This window comes from Aethalodelphis obliquidens, unplaced genomic scaffold, assembly GCF_003676395.1.
Source record: "Aethalodelphis obliquidens isolate GAN/ISIS:26980383/991018 unplaced genomic scaffold, ASM367639v1 scaffold6, whole genome shotgun sequence".
NCBI lineage: Eukaryota > Metazoa > Chordata > Mammalia > Artiodactyla > Delphinidae > Aethalodelphis > Aethalodelphis obliquidens.
The window spans coordinates 15076715-15093264 of NW_020837950.1; the positions used below are offsets into that span (position 1 = coordinate 15076715).

The window sequence follows — 16550 nt, forward strand, 5'->3', positions numbered from 1 at the left end:
GATCAACACCTTCCCATTTCCCCCACTCCCATCCCCTGGAAACCACCAGTCTACTCTGCTTCTATGTGAGTTTGACTTTTTTAGATTCTGCGTATAAGTGAGATCATATAGTGTTTGTCAGAAAGATAGTGTTCTTTAAAGACAATGAAGACATTTTATTTTTGTCACAGTGACCTCAGGTTACGGAATTATAGTCTAAGTGTTTGAAAGTTGTATTTATGCATGTCAGAATCAATTAATGCAACTGATATTTTAATTTGCATTAAGGCAAGCAGATGAGAGACTTGTGGTTTTCCTTTAAACTCAAACTACTGTTATTTTCAACACATGGTGTTATTTTGCTGGTTATTTCTTCATGTTGCTGGTCTTTCCCTTTTAATATTGATGGTCAAGTCACTGGCAGTGTTTGCTTTTCAAATGATTTTACAGTAAATAATCAATAGTAAAAAACTCCTAGCTTATTTGAATAAAGACTTGGCTCTGGTTTGACAGTTGCCCTTAATATATGTGTGCTTGTACATATTTAGAAAATGATTTACTGAGAAGGGAGTAGAAATTACAAATTGAAAAGTGTATTTAAAGAGACTATGTGTTAATTAGAGATAATTTATGAATGCTTATTAACAACAAATTAGGGTAATACACAGAGGAAGATATATTTTGTTTTGAGAGTTTTCCCTGCACAGAAAATGTTAATTAAAATGTTTTCAGACTTGATTTACATAAAAGGTGAGAAGTTTCAACGAATATTATCATTACACTATTAATGGTGTGAAAACAGCAAATGGGGAGGGAGTGGTCGTTAAAAGTTGCATGCACTAATAAGCAAACTCTTCTTAGTAACAAGAATAATTTTTTTAAGCACACTAATTTAATTGGCTCAGTTAAAAATTTTACTTTGAAATATACTGCCTGTAGCAACATACTATACACTTCATAACACCTCAACTGTTTGAAGAAATACTCCAGAAAGTACACATACCTAAAGAGTTGTAATAAACCAACAGTAAAGTTATAATGCCAAAAGAGATTTCTTTTAATAGAACTTCGCATTAGGATCCTTACAGTTCCTATTTATGCTTATTCAGTTTAAAGATTGAAACTGAAAAGGGTTTCTTCCCACCTTGGCTGAACTCATCTTAAATTATGGCATCTGTGTTCTCTTTGGACAGGATAAAATACAAAGTCATGAGCTGGCATGTCCAGAGTGGCTTGGGAATCAGTTGTATTACTTCAGGCTCTCTATCTATTGCCAACAGTATTTCAAAATATAGGCAGTCCTGGGCTTATCAATGCCGTGTATAAATAAGACTACTTAGATCAGGCACAGTGCTTCTCATTCTTAAATGTGCAGGTCCCCTCTACCTGTACTACTGGAATTGCAGCCTCTCACCTGATCATGCTGCTGCCTCCATTGGAACTAGCAGTCTAAGCTTTGAGGAGGGACATTAACCACAGATGTAATCCGATTGAACCTCTGACAAAGGTATCCAGGAGTCTGTGCTACTATATACACTCCTACGTTCTCCTCTCCTTGACTCTTTCCTATATGGAAAACTTACTGAATTACAAAGCTACCTCACTGTTCCATATCAGACTTCAAGTGTTATTCCTTAACATTCAGTAAAGTAGCAAGCTAAAAAATCAATACCCCCAAACCAAACACATAAACTACCAGAAAATGACCTTAAGAAGAAGAGGCTTACATGAAGAAGACTACAGAACTGCACTGATAGAAATGAAAGAAAATTAATGTAAAGTCTACTAATATTGATCTATGGACTTCCCTGGTGGTGCAGTGGTTAAGAATCCGCCTGCCAATGCAGGGGACACGGGTTCGAGCCCTGGTCCGGGAAGATCCCACATGCCGCAGAGCAACTAAGCCTGTGCGCCACAACTACTGAGCCTGCATGCTAGAGCCCTCGAGCCAGAACTACTGAGCCAGTGTGCCACAACTACTGAAGCCTGCCTGCCTAGAGCCTGTGCTCTGCAACAAGAGAAGCCAAGGCAGTGAGAAGCCTGTGCACAGCAACGAGGAGTAGCCCCCACTCACCGCAACTAGAGAAAGCCCACGCCCAGCAACGAAAACCCAAAGCAGCCAAAAAATAAATTTATATATAAAAACACAAAAAAACACAAAGTCTACTAATATTGATCTATAGGTTTAATGTAATTCTTTTTAAAATCGCAAAGGGAATTATTTTTAGAACTTGGAAAAAATGATTTGATAAATCACCTCAAAGGGTAAACAGAGAAGAGTATTTGCAAACATTTTGGGGGACATAAAAAGTAAAATAATTGTCAAGTATTTCCCATCCAACTATTTATTCATACAGTAAAACTAAAATAGGTTAGATAATATCCTGGCATAAAAATGAACAGAGATAGCATTGGTAACATAAAGTGAGGTAAAAGATGTAACTGTTTATCATAATTTATTTTTGATAATTATGCCATCATAAATGCATGTCTAAAGAAAGATTTGTTTAATAAGGACTGGGATAATTGTTAACCAAAGTTTTTCAACTTAAATTCTCATCTATACTGTGAACTAACATTCAGTCCATAACAATATTTATGACCTTTACTTACTCACACTGTATGAAATGTCATGCATTTTTGTAGAGAAATATGAATATATTTGAATATAGGGTGCTGCCCCAGACAACACTGGTGGTATCATGGAGTTACAAAATATATTGCACATGTATTTTTTAAGTATGAAAAATTGAAAAATTATCAATTCTCATATACATCTGGTCCCAAGTGTTTTGAATAAGGAATTATTGTGTGTGTTTGTATATATACACACATATGTAATCATATATATGTATCCAGATTTATTTAAATTTATAACATTTTAATCAAAACAATCTTCATTTACTAAAAATTTGGTATTACATTCATGAAACATTGGAGAAACTAATAATTCTAAACTCGATTCTTAATACTTAAGGAAAATAGAAGGATACTGATAAAATCTGTTTAATTACAAATTTACCTTGTTTTCCTTTACAGAGTAGTAAACCTGACAAAATGTTTTCTCTCAGTTCAATGAAGTTTTATCTTGGAGTAAAAAAGAAGATGAAGCCTCCAACAAGGTAAAGCTTGGAAGGGAAGAGCTGTTGAAAAAGTTACAGAAAGTATGTCTGTTCAAGGACTTAGGGATCAGTGGCCTTAGTCTAACTTGTTATAAGTTAAGCTTTAGAAAGATTCCTTAAGTTGCCACAGACATGTGGCAGGGGACCTATGGCAGATCAAGGGAACCTGTGTGGGTGGATAAGGAGGGATGATGATGTTCCCGCTCAAGTCAAGCTACTGGGTGATTGCATCTCCTCTGTGTAGCACAAGAAATCCCCAGAAGGCCCTGTCTACTGGGAAGCACATGGGTTTCTCCACATCCCATTCCTTGCTCAGTCACAGCCTAGCGATGTAAGGAATGTTCCAAACAAGTCTACCCAAAGGAAGACAAATGCTGCCCTCCAGCCTCCATGGCTTTTACATCATCTTGGTCCTGGCTTTATAATTTGCCCCCTTCGTTTTGCTGAGTTTGGTAATAAACCCACAGCACACAGATGGTTGAGAGGAAGTGGACCCTTCTTAAATATTATGTTTCTCATTAGCACTTGAATCAACCCAACATTCGAGTTATACCACACTTTCTCATCACGGATTACTTTGATTAGCTAATTAATGTTTGCACTAATACTTTTAATATCATGAAATGCCATTTTAATGAACTGCATATGATTCAGATTCTGTCACTGAAAATGGCCTCACTTTTGCCTCTGTGCTTAATTTCTAAGCCCAGCACTTATATCTGTGTTGTGACTGGCACATTCTTTAAAATTTCTCACAGTATCAATAAGTAAATATATATATATTATCTTATTTTGGCCATTTTCCTAGACATCTGTCCTTACTCAGCCCCGAATATCCTGTGAGAGATTTCCCCCACTGCCGCATAACATCATGAGACCCTTTCCCCCTGTGTCCTTCAGTGTATTTAAATTTGTAGCCAAATACCTCAACATCTATCATTTACCTCTAGATAAATCATACCCAATGAATCATCACCTGTGGGTATCAATTCTGTTATGCATTCCCACCATTAAATATTACCTCCTTAACATCTAATCCTGTGTATTATCTTGTAAAATGAATCATTTTTAATATGTATGCATGTGTTTTTTTCCCATGCGATGCAGTTGGGGATTGACGGCATATTCTGAAAAACATCTCTGGTAAGTTAACAGCCAGCAAGTTTTGGATTTGATATATTGATGATACAGGATTAGTATTTGGCAGATAGATCTAGAGACAGGAAATGTTTCTTCTAAGTGAAGTTAAAATTTTTTCTAAATACTTTGAGCCTAAGAAGAGGAAAGTAGATTTGCTTCAGGGTTTAGGTCTATTTCAGTCTCATGTATCCTATTTGCCACTGCCTCTAAAGAGAAGCTACACATGATTTCTTCCTACTCATTATGTAAATGAGGAATCTCTGGTTTTATGGGATAAGCAGGCAAAACTCAGTTTTAAATAAAGGATAATAAGTCACCAAAACTCAGAGTAAAAAATAAAAAATCTTAGTTTCAAACCTGTTCTTTCCATAGAGGTATTTTTTTTTCTAATCCATTTTGAGTTTATTTTTGTGTATGGTGTTAGGGACTGTTCTAACTTCATTCTTTTACATGTAGCTGTCCAGTTTTCCCAGCACCACTTTTGAAGAGACTGTCTTTTCTCCATTGTATATCCTTGCTTCCTTTGTCATAGATTAGTTGACCATAGGTGCGTGGGTTTACCTCTGGGCTTTCTATCTTGTTCCATTGATCTATGTTTCTGTTTTTGTGCCAGTACCATATTGTCTTGATTACTGTAGCTTTGTAGTATTGTCTGAAGTCAGGGAGTCTGATTCCTCCAGCTCTGCTTTTTTCCCTCAAGACTGCTTTGACTATTCTGGGTCTTTTGTGTCTCCATACAAATTTTAAGATTTTTTGTTCTAATTCCGTAAAAAATGCCAGTGGTAATTTGATAGGGATTGCATTGAATCTGTAGATTGTGTTGGGTAGTATAGTCATTTTCACAGTATTCATTCTTCCAATACAAGAACATGGTATATCTCTCCATCTGTTGGTATCATCTTTAATTCTTTCATCAGTGTCATAATTTTGTGTATACAGGTCTTTTGTCTCTCTAGCTAGATTTATTCCTAGGTATTTTATTCTTTTTGCTGCAATGGTAAATAGGAGTGTTTCCTTAATTTCTCTTTCAGATTTTTCATCATTAGTGTATAGAAATGCAAGGGATTGCTTAATTTTTTAATTTTGTATCCTGCTACTTTACCAAATTCATTGATTAGCTCTAGTAGTTTTCTGGTGGCATCTTTAGGATTCTCTATGTATAGTATCATGTCATCTGCAAACAGTGACAGCTTTACTTCTTCTTCTCCAATTTGTATTCCTTTTATTTCTTTTTCTTCTCTGAGTGCCGAGGCTAGGACTTCCAAAACTATTTTGAATAAGAGCGGTGAGAGTGGACATTCTTGTCTTGTTCCTGATCTTAGAGGAAATGCTTTCATTTTTTCACCATTGAGAATGATGTTTGCTGTGGGTTTGTCATATATAGCCTTTATTATGTTGAGGTAGGTTCCCTCTATGCCCCCTTTCTGGAGAGTTTTTATCATAAATGGGTGGTGAACTTTGTCAAAGCTTTTTCTGCATCTATTGAGATGGTCATATGGTTTTTATTCTTCAGTTTGTTAATATGGTGTATCATGTTGATTGATTTGCATATATTGAAGAATCCTTGCATCCCTGGGAGAAATCCTACTTGATCATGGTATATGATCCTTTTAATGTGTTGTTGTATTCTGTTTGTTAGTATTTTGTTGAGGATTTTTGCACCTATATTCATCAGTAATATTGGCCTATAATTTTCTCTTTTTGTAGTATCTTTGTCTGGTTTTGGTATCAGGGTGATGCTGGCCTCATAGAATGAGTTTGGGAGTGTTCCTTCCTCTGCAACTTTTTGGAAGAGTTTGAGAAGGATGGGTGTTAGCTCTTCTCTAAATGTTTGATAGAATTCACCTGTGAAGCCATCTGGTCCTGGACTTTTGTTTATTGGAAGATTTTTAATCACAGTTTCAATTTCATTACTTGTGATTGGTCTGTTCATATTTTCTGTTTCTTCCTGGTTCAGTCTTGGAAGCTTATACCTTTCTAAGAATTTGTCCATTTCTTCCAGGTTGTCCATTTTATTGGCATAGAGTTGCTTGTAGTAGTCTCTTGTGATGATTTGTATTTCTGCAGTGTCTGTTGTAACTTCTCCTTTTTCATTTCTAATTTTATTGATTTGAGTCCTCTCCCTCTTTTTCTTGATGAGTCTGGCTAATGGCTTATCAATTTTGTTTATCTTCTCCAAGAACCAGCTTTTAGTTGTATTGATCCTTGCTATTCTTTTCTTTGTTTCTATTTCAGTTATTTCTGCTCTGATATTTATGATTTCTTTCCTTCTATTAACTGTGGATTTTGTTTCTTCTTTTTTCTCTAGTTCCTTTAGGTGTAAGGTTAGATTATTTATTTGAGATTTTTCTTATTTCTTGAGGTAGGCTTGTATAGCTATAAACTTCCCTCTTAGAACTGCTTTTACTGCATCCCATATGTTTTGGGTTGTCATGTTTTCATTATCATTTGTCTCTAGCTATTTTTTGATTTCCTTTTTGATTTCTTCAGCGATCTCTTGGTTATTTAGTAACCTAGTGTTCTGCCTCCATGTGTTTCTGTTTTTTATGTTTTTTCCCCTGTAATTCATTTCTAATCTCATAGCATTGTGGTCAGAAAAGATGCTTGATATGATTTCAATTTCCGTAAATTTACTGAGGCTTGATTTGTGACCCAAGATGTGATCTATCCTGGAGAATGTTCCCTGCGCACTTGAGATGAAAGTGTAATCTGCTGCTTTTGGGTGGAATGTCCTATAAATGTCAATTAAAGATATCTGGTTTCTTGTGTCATTTAAAGCTTCTCTTTCCTTATTTATTTTCATTTTGGATGGTCTGTCCATTGGTGTAAAGTGAGGTGTTAAAGTCCCCCAAAATTATTCTGTTACTGTCGATTTCCTCTTTTACAGCCGTTAGCAGTTGCCTTATGTATTGAGGTGCTCCTATGTTGGGTGCATACATATTTATAATTGTTATATCTTCTTCTTGGATTGATCCCTTCATCATTATGTATTGTCCTTCCTTGTCATTTGTAACATTCTTTATTTTAATATCTATTTTATCTGATATGAGTATTGCTACTTCAGCTTTCTTTTTATTTCCATTTGCATGGAATATCTTTTTCCATCCCCTCACTTTCAGTCTGTATGTGTCCCTAGGTCTGAAGTGGGACTCTTGTAGACAGCATATAGATGGGTCTTGTTTTTGTATCCATTCAGCAAGCCTGTGTCTTTTAGTGGGAGCATTTAATCCATTCACGTTTAAGGTAATTATCGATATGTATGTTCCTATGACCGTTTTCTTAATTGTTTAGGGTGTGTTTTTGTAGGTCCTTTTCTTCTCTTGTGGTTCCCACTTAGAGAAGTTCCTGTGCCATTTGTTGTAGAGCTTTTGGTTTCTCCATCGAATCTGAGTGAGATCCTTGCCAGGTAGAGTAAACTTGGTTGTAGGTTCTTCCCTCTCATCACTTTAAGTATATCATGCCACTCCCTTGTGGCTTTGTAGAGTTTCTGCTGAGAAATCAGCTGTTAACCTTATGGAAGTTCCCTTGTGTGTTATTTTTCGTTTTTCCCTTGCTGCTTTCAATAATTTTTCTTTATCTTTAATTTTTGCCAATTTGATTACTATGTGTCTCAGCATGTTTCTCCTTGGGTTTATCCTGCATGGGACTCGCTGTGCTTCCTGGACTTCAGTGGCTATTCCCTTTCCCATGTTAGGGAAGGTTTTCACTGTAATCTCTTCAAATATTTTCTGGGGATCTTTCTCTCTCTCTTCTCCTTCTGGGACCCCTATAATGCAAATGTTGTCCCAGAGGTCTCTTAGGCTGTCTTCATTTCTTTTCATTCTTTTTTCTTTATTCTATTCTGCAGCAGTGAATTCCACCATTCTGTCTTCCACATCACTTATCCATTCTTCTGCCTCAGTTATTCTGCTATTGATTCCTTCTAGTGTAGTTTTCATTTCAGTTATTGTATTGTTCATCTCTATTTGTTTGTTCTTTAATTATTCTATGTCTTTGTTAAACATTACTTGCATGTTCTCAATCTTTGCCTCCATTTTTTTTCCGAGGTCCTGGGTCATCTTCACTATCATTATTCTGAATTCTTTTTCTGGAAGGTTGCCTATCTCCACTTCATTTAGTCGTTTTTCTGGGGTTTTATCTTGTTTCTTCATCTGGTACATAGCCCTCTGCCTTTTCATCTTGTCTATCTTTCTGTGGATGTGGTTTTTGTTCCCCAGGCTACAGGATTGTAGTTCTTCTTGCTTCTGCTGTCTGCCCTCTGGTGGATGAGGCTCTCTAAGAGGCTTGTGCAGGTTTCCTGATGGGAGGGACTGGTGGTGGGTAGAGCTGGGTGTTGCTCTGGTGGTCAGAGCTCAGTAAAACTTTAATCCACTTGACTGCTGATGGGTGAGGCTGGGTTCCCTCCCTATTGGTTGTTTGGCCCGAGGCAATGCAACACTGGAGCCTATCTGGGCTCTATGGTGTGGCTAATGGCCGACTCTGGGAGGGCTCATGCCAAGGACTGCTTCCCAGAACTTCTGCTGCCTGTGTCCTTGTCCCCATGGTGAGCCACAGCCACCCCCCGCCTCTGTAGGAGACCCTCCAACACTAGCTGGTAGGTCTGGTTCAGTCTCGCCTGGGGTTACTGCTCCTTCCCCTGGGTCCCAATGCGCACAGTGCTTTGTGTGTGCCCTCCAAAAGTGCAGTCTCTGTTTCCCCCAATCCTGTCGAATTCCTGCAATCAAATCCCACTAGCCTTCAAAGTCTGATTCTCTAGGAATTCCTCCTCCCATTGCCAGACCCCAAAGTTAGGAAGGCTGACGTGGGGCTCAGAACCTTAACTCCAGTGGGTGGACTTCTGTGGTATAAGTGTTCTCCAGTCTCTGAGTCACCCACCTAGCAGTTATGGGATTTGATTTTGCAGTGACTGTGCCCCTCATACCATCTCATTGTGGCTTCTCCTTTATCTTTGGATGTGGGGTATCTTTTTTGGTGAGTTCCAGTGTCTTCTTGTCTATGATTGTCCAGCAGCTAGTTGTGATTCTGGTGTTCTCACAAGAGAGCGTGAGAGGACTTCCTTCTACTCTACTATCTTGGTTCAGGCTCCCTCCCTTTTTTTCTTGATGAGTCTGGCTAATGATTTATCAATTTTGTTTATTGTCTCAAAGAACCAGCTTTTAGTTTTATTGATCTTTGCTATCGTTTTCATAATTTCTTTTTCATTTATTTCTGATCTGATCTTTTTGATTTCTTTCCTTCTGCTAACGTTGGCGTTTTTTGTTCTTCTTTCTCTAATTGCTTTATGTGTAAGGTTAGGTTGTTAATCTGAGATGTTTCTTGTTTCTTAAGGTAGGATTGTATTGCTATAAACTTCCCTCTTAGAACAGCTTTTGCTGCATCCCATAGTTTTTGGGCCAACCTGTTTTCATTGTCATTTGTTTCTAGGTATTTTTTGATTTCCCCTTTGATTTCTTCAGTGATCTCTTGGTTATTAAGTAGTGTGTTGTTTAGCCTCCATGTGTTTGTATTTTTTACAGATTTTTTTCCTGTAATTGATATCTAGTCTCATAGCTGTTGTGGTCGGAAAAGATACTTGATATGATTTCAGTATTCTTAAATTTACCATGGCTTGATTTGTGACCCAAGATATGATCTATCCTGGAGAATGTTCCATGAGCACTTGAGAAGAATGTATTCTGTTGTTTTTGGATGGATTGTCCTATAAATATCAATTAAGTCCATCTTGTTTAATGTATCACTTAAAGCTTGTGTTCCCTTATTTATTTTCATTTTGGATGATCTGTCCATTGGTAAAAGTGGGGTGTTAAAGTCCCCTACTATGATTGTGTTAATGTTGATTTCCCCTTTTATGGCTGTTAGTATTGGCCTTATGTATTGGGGTGCTCCTGTATTGGGTTCATAAATATTTTCAATTGTTATATCTTCTTCTTGGATTTATCCCTTAATCATTATGTAGTGTCCTTCTTTGTCTCTTGTAATACTCTTTGTTTTCAAGGCTATTTTGTAGATATGAGAATTGCTACTCCAACTTTCTTCTGATTTACATTTGCATGAAATATCTTTTTCCATCCCCTCACTTTCAGTATGTATATGTTCCTAAGTCTGAAGTGAGTCTCTTGTAGACAGCATATATATGGGTCTTGTTTTTGTATCCATTCAGCCAGTCTGTGTCTTTTGGTTTGAGCATTTAATCCATCTACATTAAGGTAATTATCGACATGTATGTTCCTATTCCCATTTTCTTAATTGTTTTGGGTTTGTTATTGTAGGTCTTTTCCTTCTCTTTTGTTTCCTGCCTAGAGAAGTTCCTTTAGCATTTGTTGTAAAGCTGGTTTGGTGGTCCTGAGTTCTCTTAGCTTTTGCTTGTCTGTAAAGGTTTTAATTTCTCCATCAAATCTGAATGAGGGCTTCCCTGGTTGCGCAGTGGTTGGGAGTCCGCCTGCCGATGCAGGGGACACGGGTTCATGCCCCGGTCCGGGAAGATCCCACATGCCATGGAGCGGCTGCGCCCATGAGCCATGGCCGCTGAGCCTGCATGTCCGGAGCCTGTGCTGTGCAACAGGAGAGGCCACAACAGTGAGAGGCCCGCGTACCACAACAACAACAACAAAATCTGAATGAGATACTTGCTGGGTAGAGTAATCTTGGTTGTAGGTTTTTCTCCTTCATCACTTTCAATATGTCCTTCTACTCCCTCTGGCTTGCAGAGTTTCTGCTGAAAGATCAGCTGTTAACCTTATGGGGATTCCCTTGTGTGTTATTTGTTGTTATTCCCTTGCTGCCTTCAATACTTTTTCTTTGTATTTAATTTTTTGATAGTTTGATTAATATGTGTCTTAGCATATTTCTCCTTGGACTTATCCTATATGGGTCTCTCTGTGCTTCCTGGACTTGATTACCTATTTCCTTTCCCATATTAGGGAAGTTTTCAACTATAATCTCTTCAAATATTTTCTCAGTCTCTTTCTTTTTCTCTTCTTCTTCTGGGACCCCTATAATTCAAATGTTGGTGCGTTTAATATTGTCCCAGAGGTCTCTGAGAATGTCTTCAATCTTTTCATTATTTTTTCTTTATTCTGCTCTGTAGTAATTTCCACTATTTTATGTTCCAGGTCACTTATCCGTTTTTCTGCCTTAGTTATTCTGCTAATGATGCCTTCTAGAGAATTTTTAATTTCATGTATTGTGTTCTTCATCACTGTTTGTTTGCTCTTTCATTCTTCTAGGTCCTTGTTAAACATTTCTTGTATTTTCTCCATTCTATTTCCAAGATTTTGGATCATCTTTACTATCATTATTCTGAATTCTTTTTCAGGTAGACTGCCTATTTCCTCTTCATTTGTTAGGTCTGGTGGGTTTTTACCTTGCTCCTTCATCTGCTGTGTGTTTCTCTGTCTTCTCATTTTGCTTAACTTACTGTGTTTGGGGTCTCCTTTTCGCAGGCTGCAGGTTTGTAGTTCCTGTTGTTTTTGGTGTCTGTCCCCGGTGGCTAAGGTTGGTTCAGTGGGTTGTGTAGGCTTCCAGGTGCAGGGGACTAGTGCCTGTGTTCTGGTGGATGAGGCTGGATCTTGTCTTTCTGGTGGGCAGGTCCACATCTGGTGGTGTGTTTTGGGGTTTCTGTGGCCTTATTATGATTTTAGGCATCCTCTCTGCTAATGGGTAGGGTTGTGTTCCTGTCTTGCAAGTTGTTTGGCATAGGCTGTCCAGCACTGTAACTTGCTGGTCGTTGAGTGGAGCTGGGTCTTGGTGTTGAGATGGAGATCTCTGGGAGATTTTCGCCATTTGATATTATGTGGAGCTAGGAGGTCTCTTGTGGACCAGTGTCCTGAACTTGGCTCTCCCACCTCAGAGGCACAGCCCTTATGTCTGGCTGGAGCACCAAGAGCCTGTCATCTGCACGGCTCAGAATAAAAGGGAGAAAAAAAAGAAACAAAGAAGATAAAATAAAATAAATTAAAATAAAATAAATTATTAAATAATAATTTTAAAAAAATTTTAAGTAATAAAAAGAAAGAAAGAAGAGAGCAACAAACCAAAAATGATATCCACCAATGATAACAAGTGCTGAAAACTAAAAAACAAAAAAAATGGACAGACAGCACCCTAGGACAAATGGTAAAAGCAAAGCTATAGAGACAAAATCACACACAGAAGTATACAAATACACACTCACAAAAAGAGAAACAGGGAAAAAAATATATATGTCGTTGCTCCTGAAGTCAATATCCTCAGTTTGGGATGATTCTTTGTCTATTCAGGTATTCCACAGATGCAGGGTACATCAAGTTGACTGTGGAGATTTAATCCTCTGCTCCTGAGGCTGCTGGGAGAGATTTCCCTTTCTCTTCTTTGTTTGCACAGCTCCTGGGGTTCAGCTTTGGATTTGGCCTCGCCTCTGCATGTAGGTCACTGAGGGCGTCTGTTCTTCGCTCAGGACGGGATTAAAGGAGCAGCTTATTTGGGGGCTCTGGCTCACTCAGGCCTGGGGGAGTGAGGGGTACGGATTTCGGGGCAAGCCTGCAGTGGCAGAGACTGTTGTGATGTTGCACCAGCCTGAGGTGCACTGTGTGTCCTCCCGGGGAAGTTGTCCCTGTATCACGGGACCCTGGCAGTGGCAGGCTGCACAGGATTCCGGGAGGGGAGGTATGGATAGTGACCTGTGCTTGCACACAGGCTCCTTGGTGGCTTCAGCAGCATCCTTAGTGTCTCATGCTCATCTCTGGGGTCCACGCTGATATCCACAGCTTGCGCCCGTCTCTGGAGCTCCTTTAAGCCACACTCTTAATCCCCTCTCCTCGCGCACCAGGAAACAAAGAGGCAAGAAAAAGTCTCTTGCCTCTTAGGCAGTTCCAGACTTTTTCCCGGACTCGCTCCCAGCTAGCTGTGGCGCACTAGCCCCCTTCAGGCTGTGTTCACGCAGCCAACCCCATTCCTCTCCCTGGGATCCGATGGAAGCCCGAGCCTCAGCTCCCAGCAGCCACCTGTCCCGGCAGGTGAGCAGACAAGCCTCTTGGGCTGGTGAGTGCTGGTCGGCACCGATCCTCCATGCAGGAATCTCTCCACTTTGCCCTCCGCACCCATTACTGTGCTCTCTTCCGTGGCTCCGAAACTTGCCCGCTCCGCCACCCACAGTCTCCACCCGCGAAGGGGCTTCTAGTGTGTGGAAATCTTTCCTCCTTCACAGCTCCCTCCCACTGGTGCAGGTTCTGTCCCTATTCTTTTGTCTCTGTTTTTTCTTTTTTCTTTTGCCCTACCCAGGCATGTGGGGAGTTTGCCTTTTAGGACATCTGAGGTCTTCTGCCAGAGTTCAGTAGGTGTTCTGTAGGAGTTGTTCCTTATGTAGATGTATTTCTGATGTATTTGTGGGGAGGAAGGTGGTCTCCATGTCTTACTCTTCCACCATCTTGAAGCTCCCTTTCTTTTCATGTTTGTGTTCAACTTTACTTTCTCTTTTTCTCACTGTCTTATAATTTATTTGTTTATATTCCTGGCTCCCCTAATAGATGATGTGAACCTAGAGGGCAACATCTCTGTTTTGTGTAGGTTTTCAATAAAAGGTTACTGAATCAGTGTTATTGAACATGCAGTGGTTTTTCATTTAGTTCATTTTTCATGAGCCTTGTGGGTATAATGTTTATAATCATAATGAAGGTGGCTGATTAAGCCTTTTTCAAAAATCTGCTCTTATGTGCACAAACTTTTTCTTCTTAGGCTCAGAGTTTCTGGGGAAAAAGATGTTATACAGTCACGTACCTAAGAAAGCAAATGACATTGACCTTTCTGCCTTTCCAAAAATACCACCAATCATTTTTTCAGCAGTTACCAAAGCCTTTGGCTATATTTTGGTTAAACTAGCATATTTATACTGTTTTGATACTGTACACTTAACAGAAGCCTGAAGCAACTTGTATTGAAATACTCCCATTTTGATGACATTAATGTCATTAAGAGGGGAAACCCCAAGAGGTTTCTGATTACTTACTCGCCAAATAAATACACTAGAGAATTCCACTGTCTTTTTCAATATTATATTTTATAAACATTGTTTTGCAGGCACCTGTGTTGTGATAGTTCACAAACTCAGATGGAGTGGATGGCCAACATCTTTATCGCCCAGGTATTGTATCTGTTTCAACTAGCCAGTAAAGTATAACAACTGTTTATAGCAAATGTTAATAGGGTAGTAGTTTTCAAAGAATTTTTAATGAGTTTTATTTTTATTTTCTCATTCATGTTTTTTTAAATATATGAGAACCCAGATTTACCCATTACTCTTTGAAAGAGAGTCTACTCTTTGTTGCGTTTTTGTTTTTTTTTTTCCAGTCCCACATTAATCTTTGTTTAGAAAATGTGCTCTTTTCCTTCTTGTTCTCCCCACAGCTTCCTGCTTTTTCCAGAAACAAGGACAGGAACGTACATTTCTTTAAATACATATTGTGTGCTAGATACTTCAAAAGAGTTAACTCATGTATTCCTTGCAACAAATTGCATGGCACTGCTTATAGATGAGGGAACAAAGGTTACCAAAGGCTCCATGATTTGCTTAGGACCATACATTTAGTTAGTGGTTTAACACAGAGGCACCAGAGGCCAACGTCTATACTCAATTCCCCAATTAGTCTCCTCCCTATTGGAGCACTCACTCTTTCAGTGACGGGTTAAATAGACCCATTAATAGGACTGGTTTCTTCCCCAACCTTGTCTGGCCGAATTCCCAGCAACGCTTCCCCACAAGAGCATTGAAATTCACTGGTAACAATTAAGTTGCCACTGTTTATTACTGAGGATGTGCTTCCCTGTTTCTCTTACAGGTGAGAAGTTAATTCACCCCCAAATCTTGTCCTTATTTGTTTTGAAAACCATTTTCTCTGTTCATGTAACTTATTAACCTTCCCAGTGGTTAATAAACACTGCTTTTCTCAGCCCGATTCTACTATTACTACCTGGGAATGCATTTTCAGAAAAAGACCAGTGGCTAACATTTTAGAGACTTTGCTTCTTTTTTGTGACTGTTTAAAAATCCAGATATTCAAGTCCTACTGTAAAAAGAGTAGGCTTGAAGTATGAGTAAGATTGGAACTATAGAGTCTAAAACTGTTACAGTGTCTGGTTATGGCACAACTAAATTGTTTTCATTTTTATAACTGAAGTCAGTAGACTCTATAGTTGAAAATTAAGGTGTAAATAGCCAGGAAGCAGAGGTTGCTCTTACCACCAAGTTATTTCTTCCTGACTCACCTGTCCCTCATTGTGTTGGCCCCAGAGACTCAGCCCAATTAGATTTCTTAAGTTCATTCCACTTCTTAGGATTAAGGTAAACATTAAGGTCCTTTTGGATTTGAGGATTTAATGGTTCACCGCCATAGGGAAAGAGACAGGAAAATAGCAAACATTAATATATACGTTAATACATACATACACATACACACACACACACACAAAATCCAACAGTGAGTGCCCCTTACAATGCGTTCTTTCTGGTGCCCTGAATACTTTTCTAATATCCATCCCCATCCTTACCCCTGCCTCAAAAGTCTTCGGCTTACATGTCACATTCTCAGAGAAACCTTCCCTGACCTTCAGACCAATTAGACCTTCAGGCTGTAGGAACCCTTAGCATTCTTTACTTCAACACTGTCATACTAATTAAAAAGCATTTGTGTCTTTAGGTTTATGTCTGTCTTTCCTACTAAAATGTAAACTCCATGAGAGGAAGGACCTTGTCAGTCTTATTAGAACTAATTATATATCTTCATCACAGAACCCAATACGTCTTACAAAGTACATGCTCAATTAGTATTTCTAAAATAGTATAGAGGATAATCTGATAAAATTTCAAATAGATATTAGTGTGATAAAACAATAAATAAAATAAGCTAGGGAAAGGAAAGCCAGTGTGACTGATATAAGGAGGACATTAATTGAGAAAGATTCTCAGGGAATACCTTTCTGAGTATCTGAAAGGTGTGCTGAGACCTGTCTGAAATGAGGGAGCCAGGTATGCAGGACAGGCAGAGCATTCCAGGGCAGCGTTAGGGGTCAGCAAGGTCCTGACATGTTGTAATCTTGACTTATTCCATGACTATCATGAAGGCCTATCTGAGACAGGATGTAAGAGATAAGGAAGGCAGGGGACAGATGATGTAGTCCCAGTTTAGGAGTTTCAGTGGGAAACAAGGGAAAGATATAATCAGCTTATATTACTGGAAAATAATAATTTTGGTTCCTTTGTTGAACTGCACTGTAGAAGGTCAAAGATGGAAGCAGGAAGAACAGCTCTGTGGAAGAAGATGGCAGCTCAGACTAGGG

The 16550-nt window shown here is 38.8% G+C and overlaps 1 protein-coding gene across 6 annotated transcripts in view; it reads left to right on the top strand.

The window, feature by feature from the left end:
- Positions 1-16550, top strand: part of ARAP2 (ArfGAP with RhoGAP domain, ankyrin repeat and PH domain 2) — a 196234-nt gene that overhangs the window by 165431 nt on the left and 14253 nt on the right. For all 6 annotated transcript variants that reach the window (XM_027103193.1, XM_027103192.1, XM_027103194.1 and 3 more), the window contains 3 exons: positions 3019-3101; positions 4209-4244; positions 14295-14358. In XM_027103193.1, the coding sequence (XP_026958994.1) occupies positions 3019-3101; positions 4209-4244; positions 14295-14358 (183 nt within the window). The remainder of the gene's footprint in view (positions 1-3018; positions 3102-4208; positions 4245-14294; positions 14359-16550) is intronic.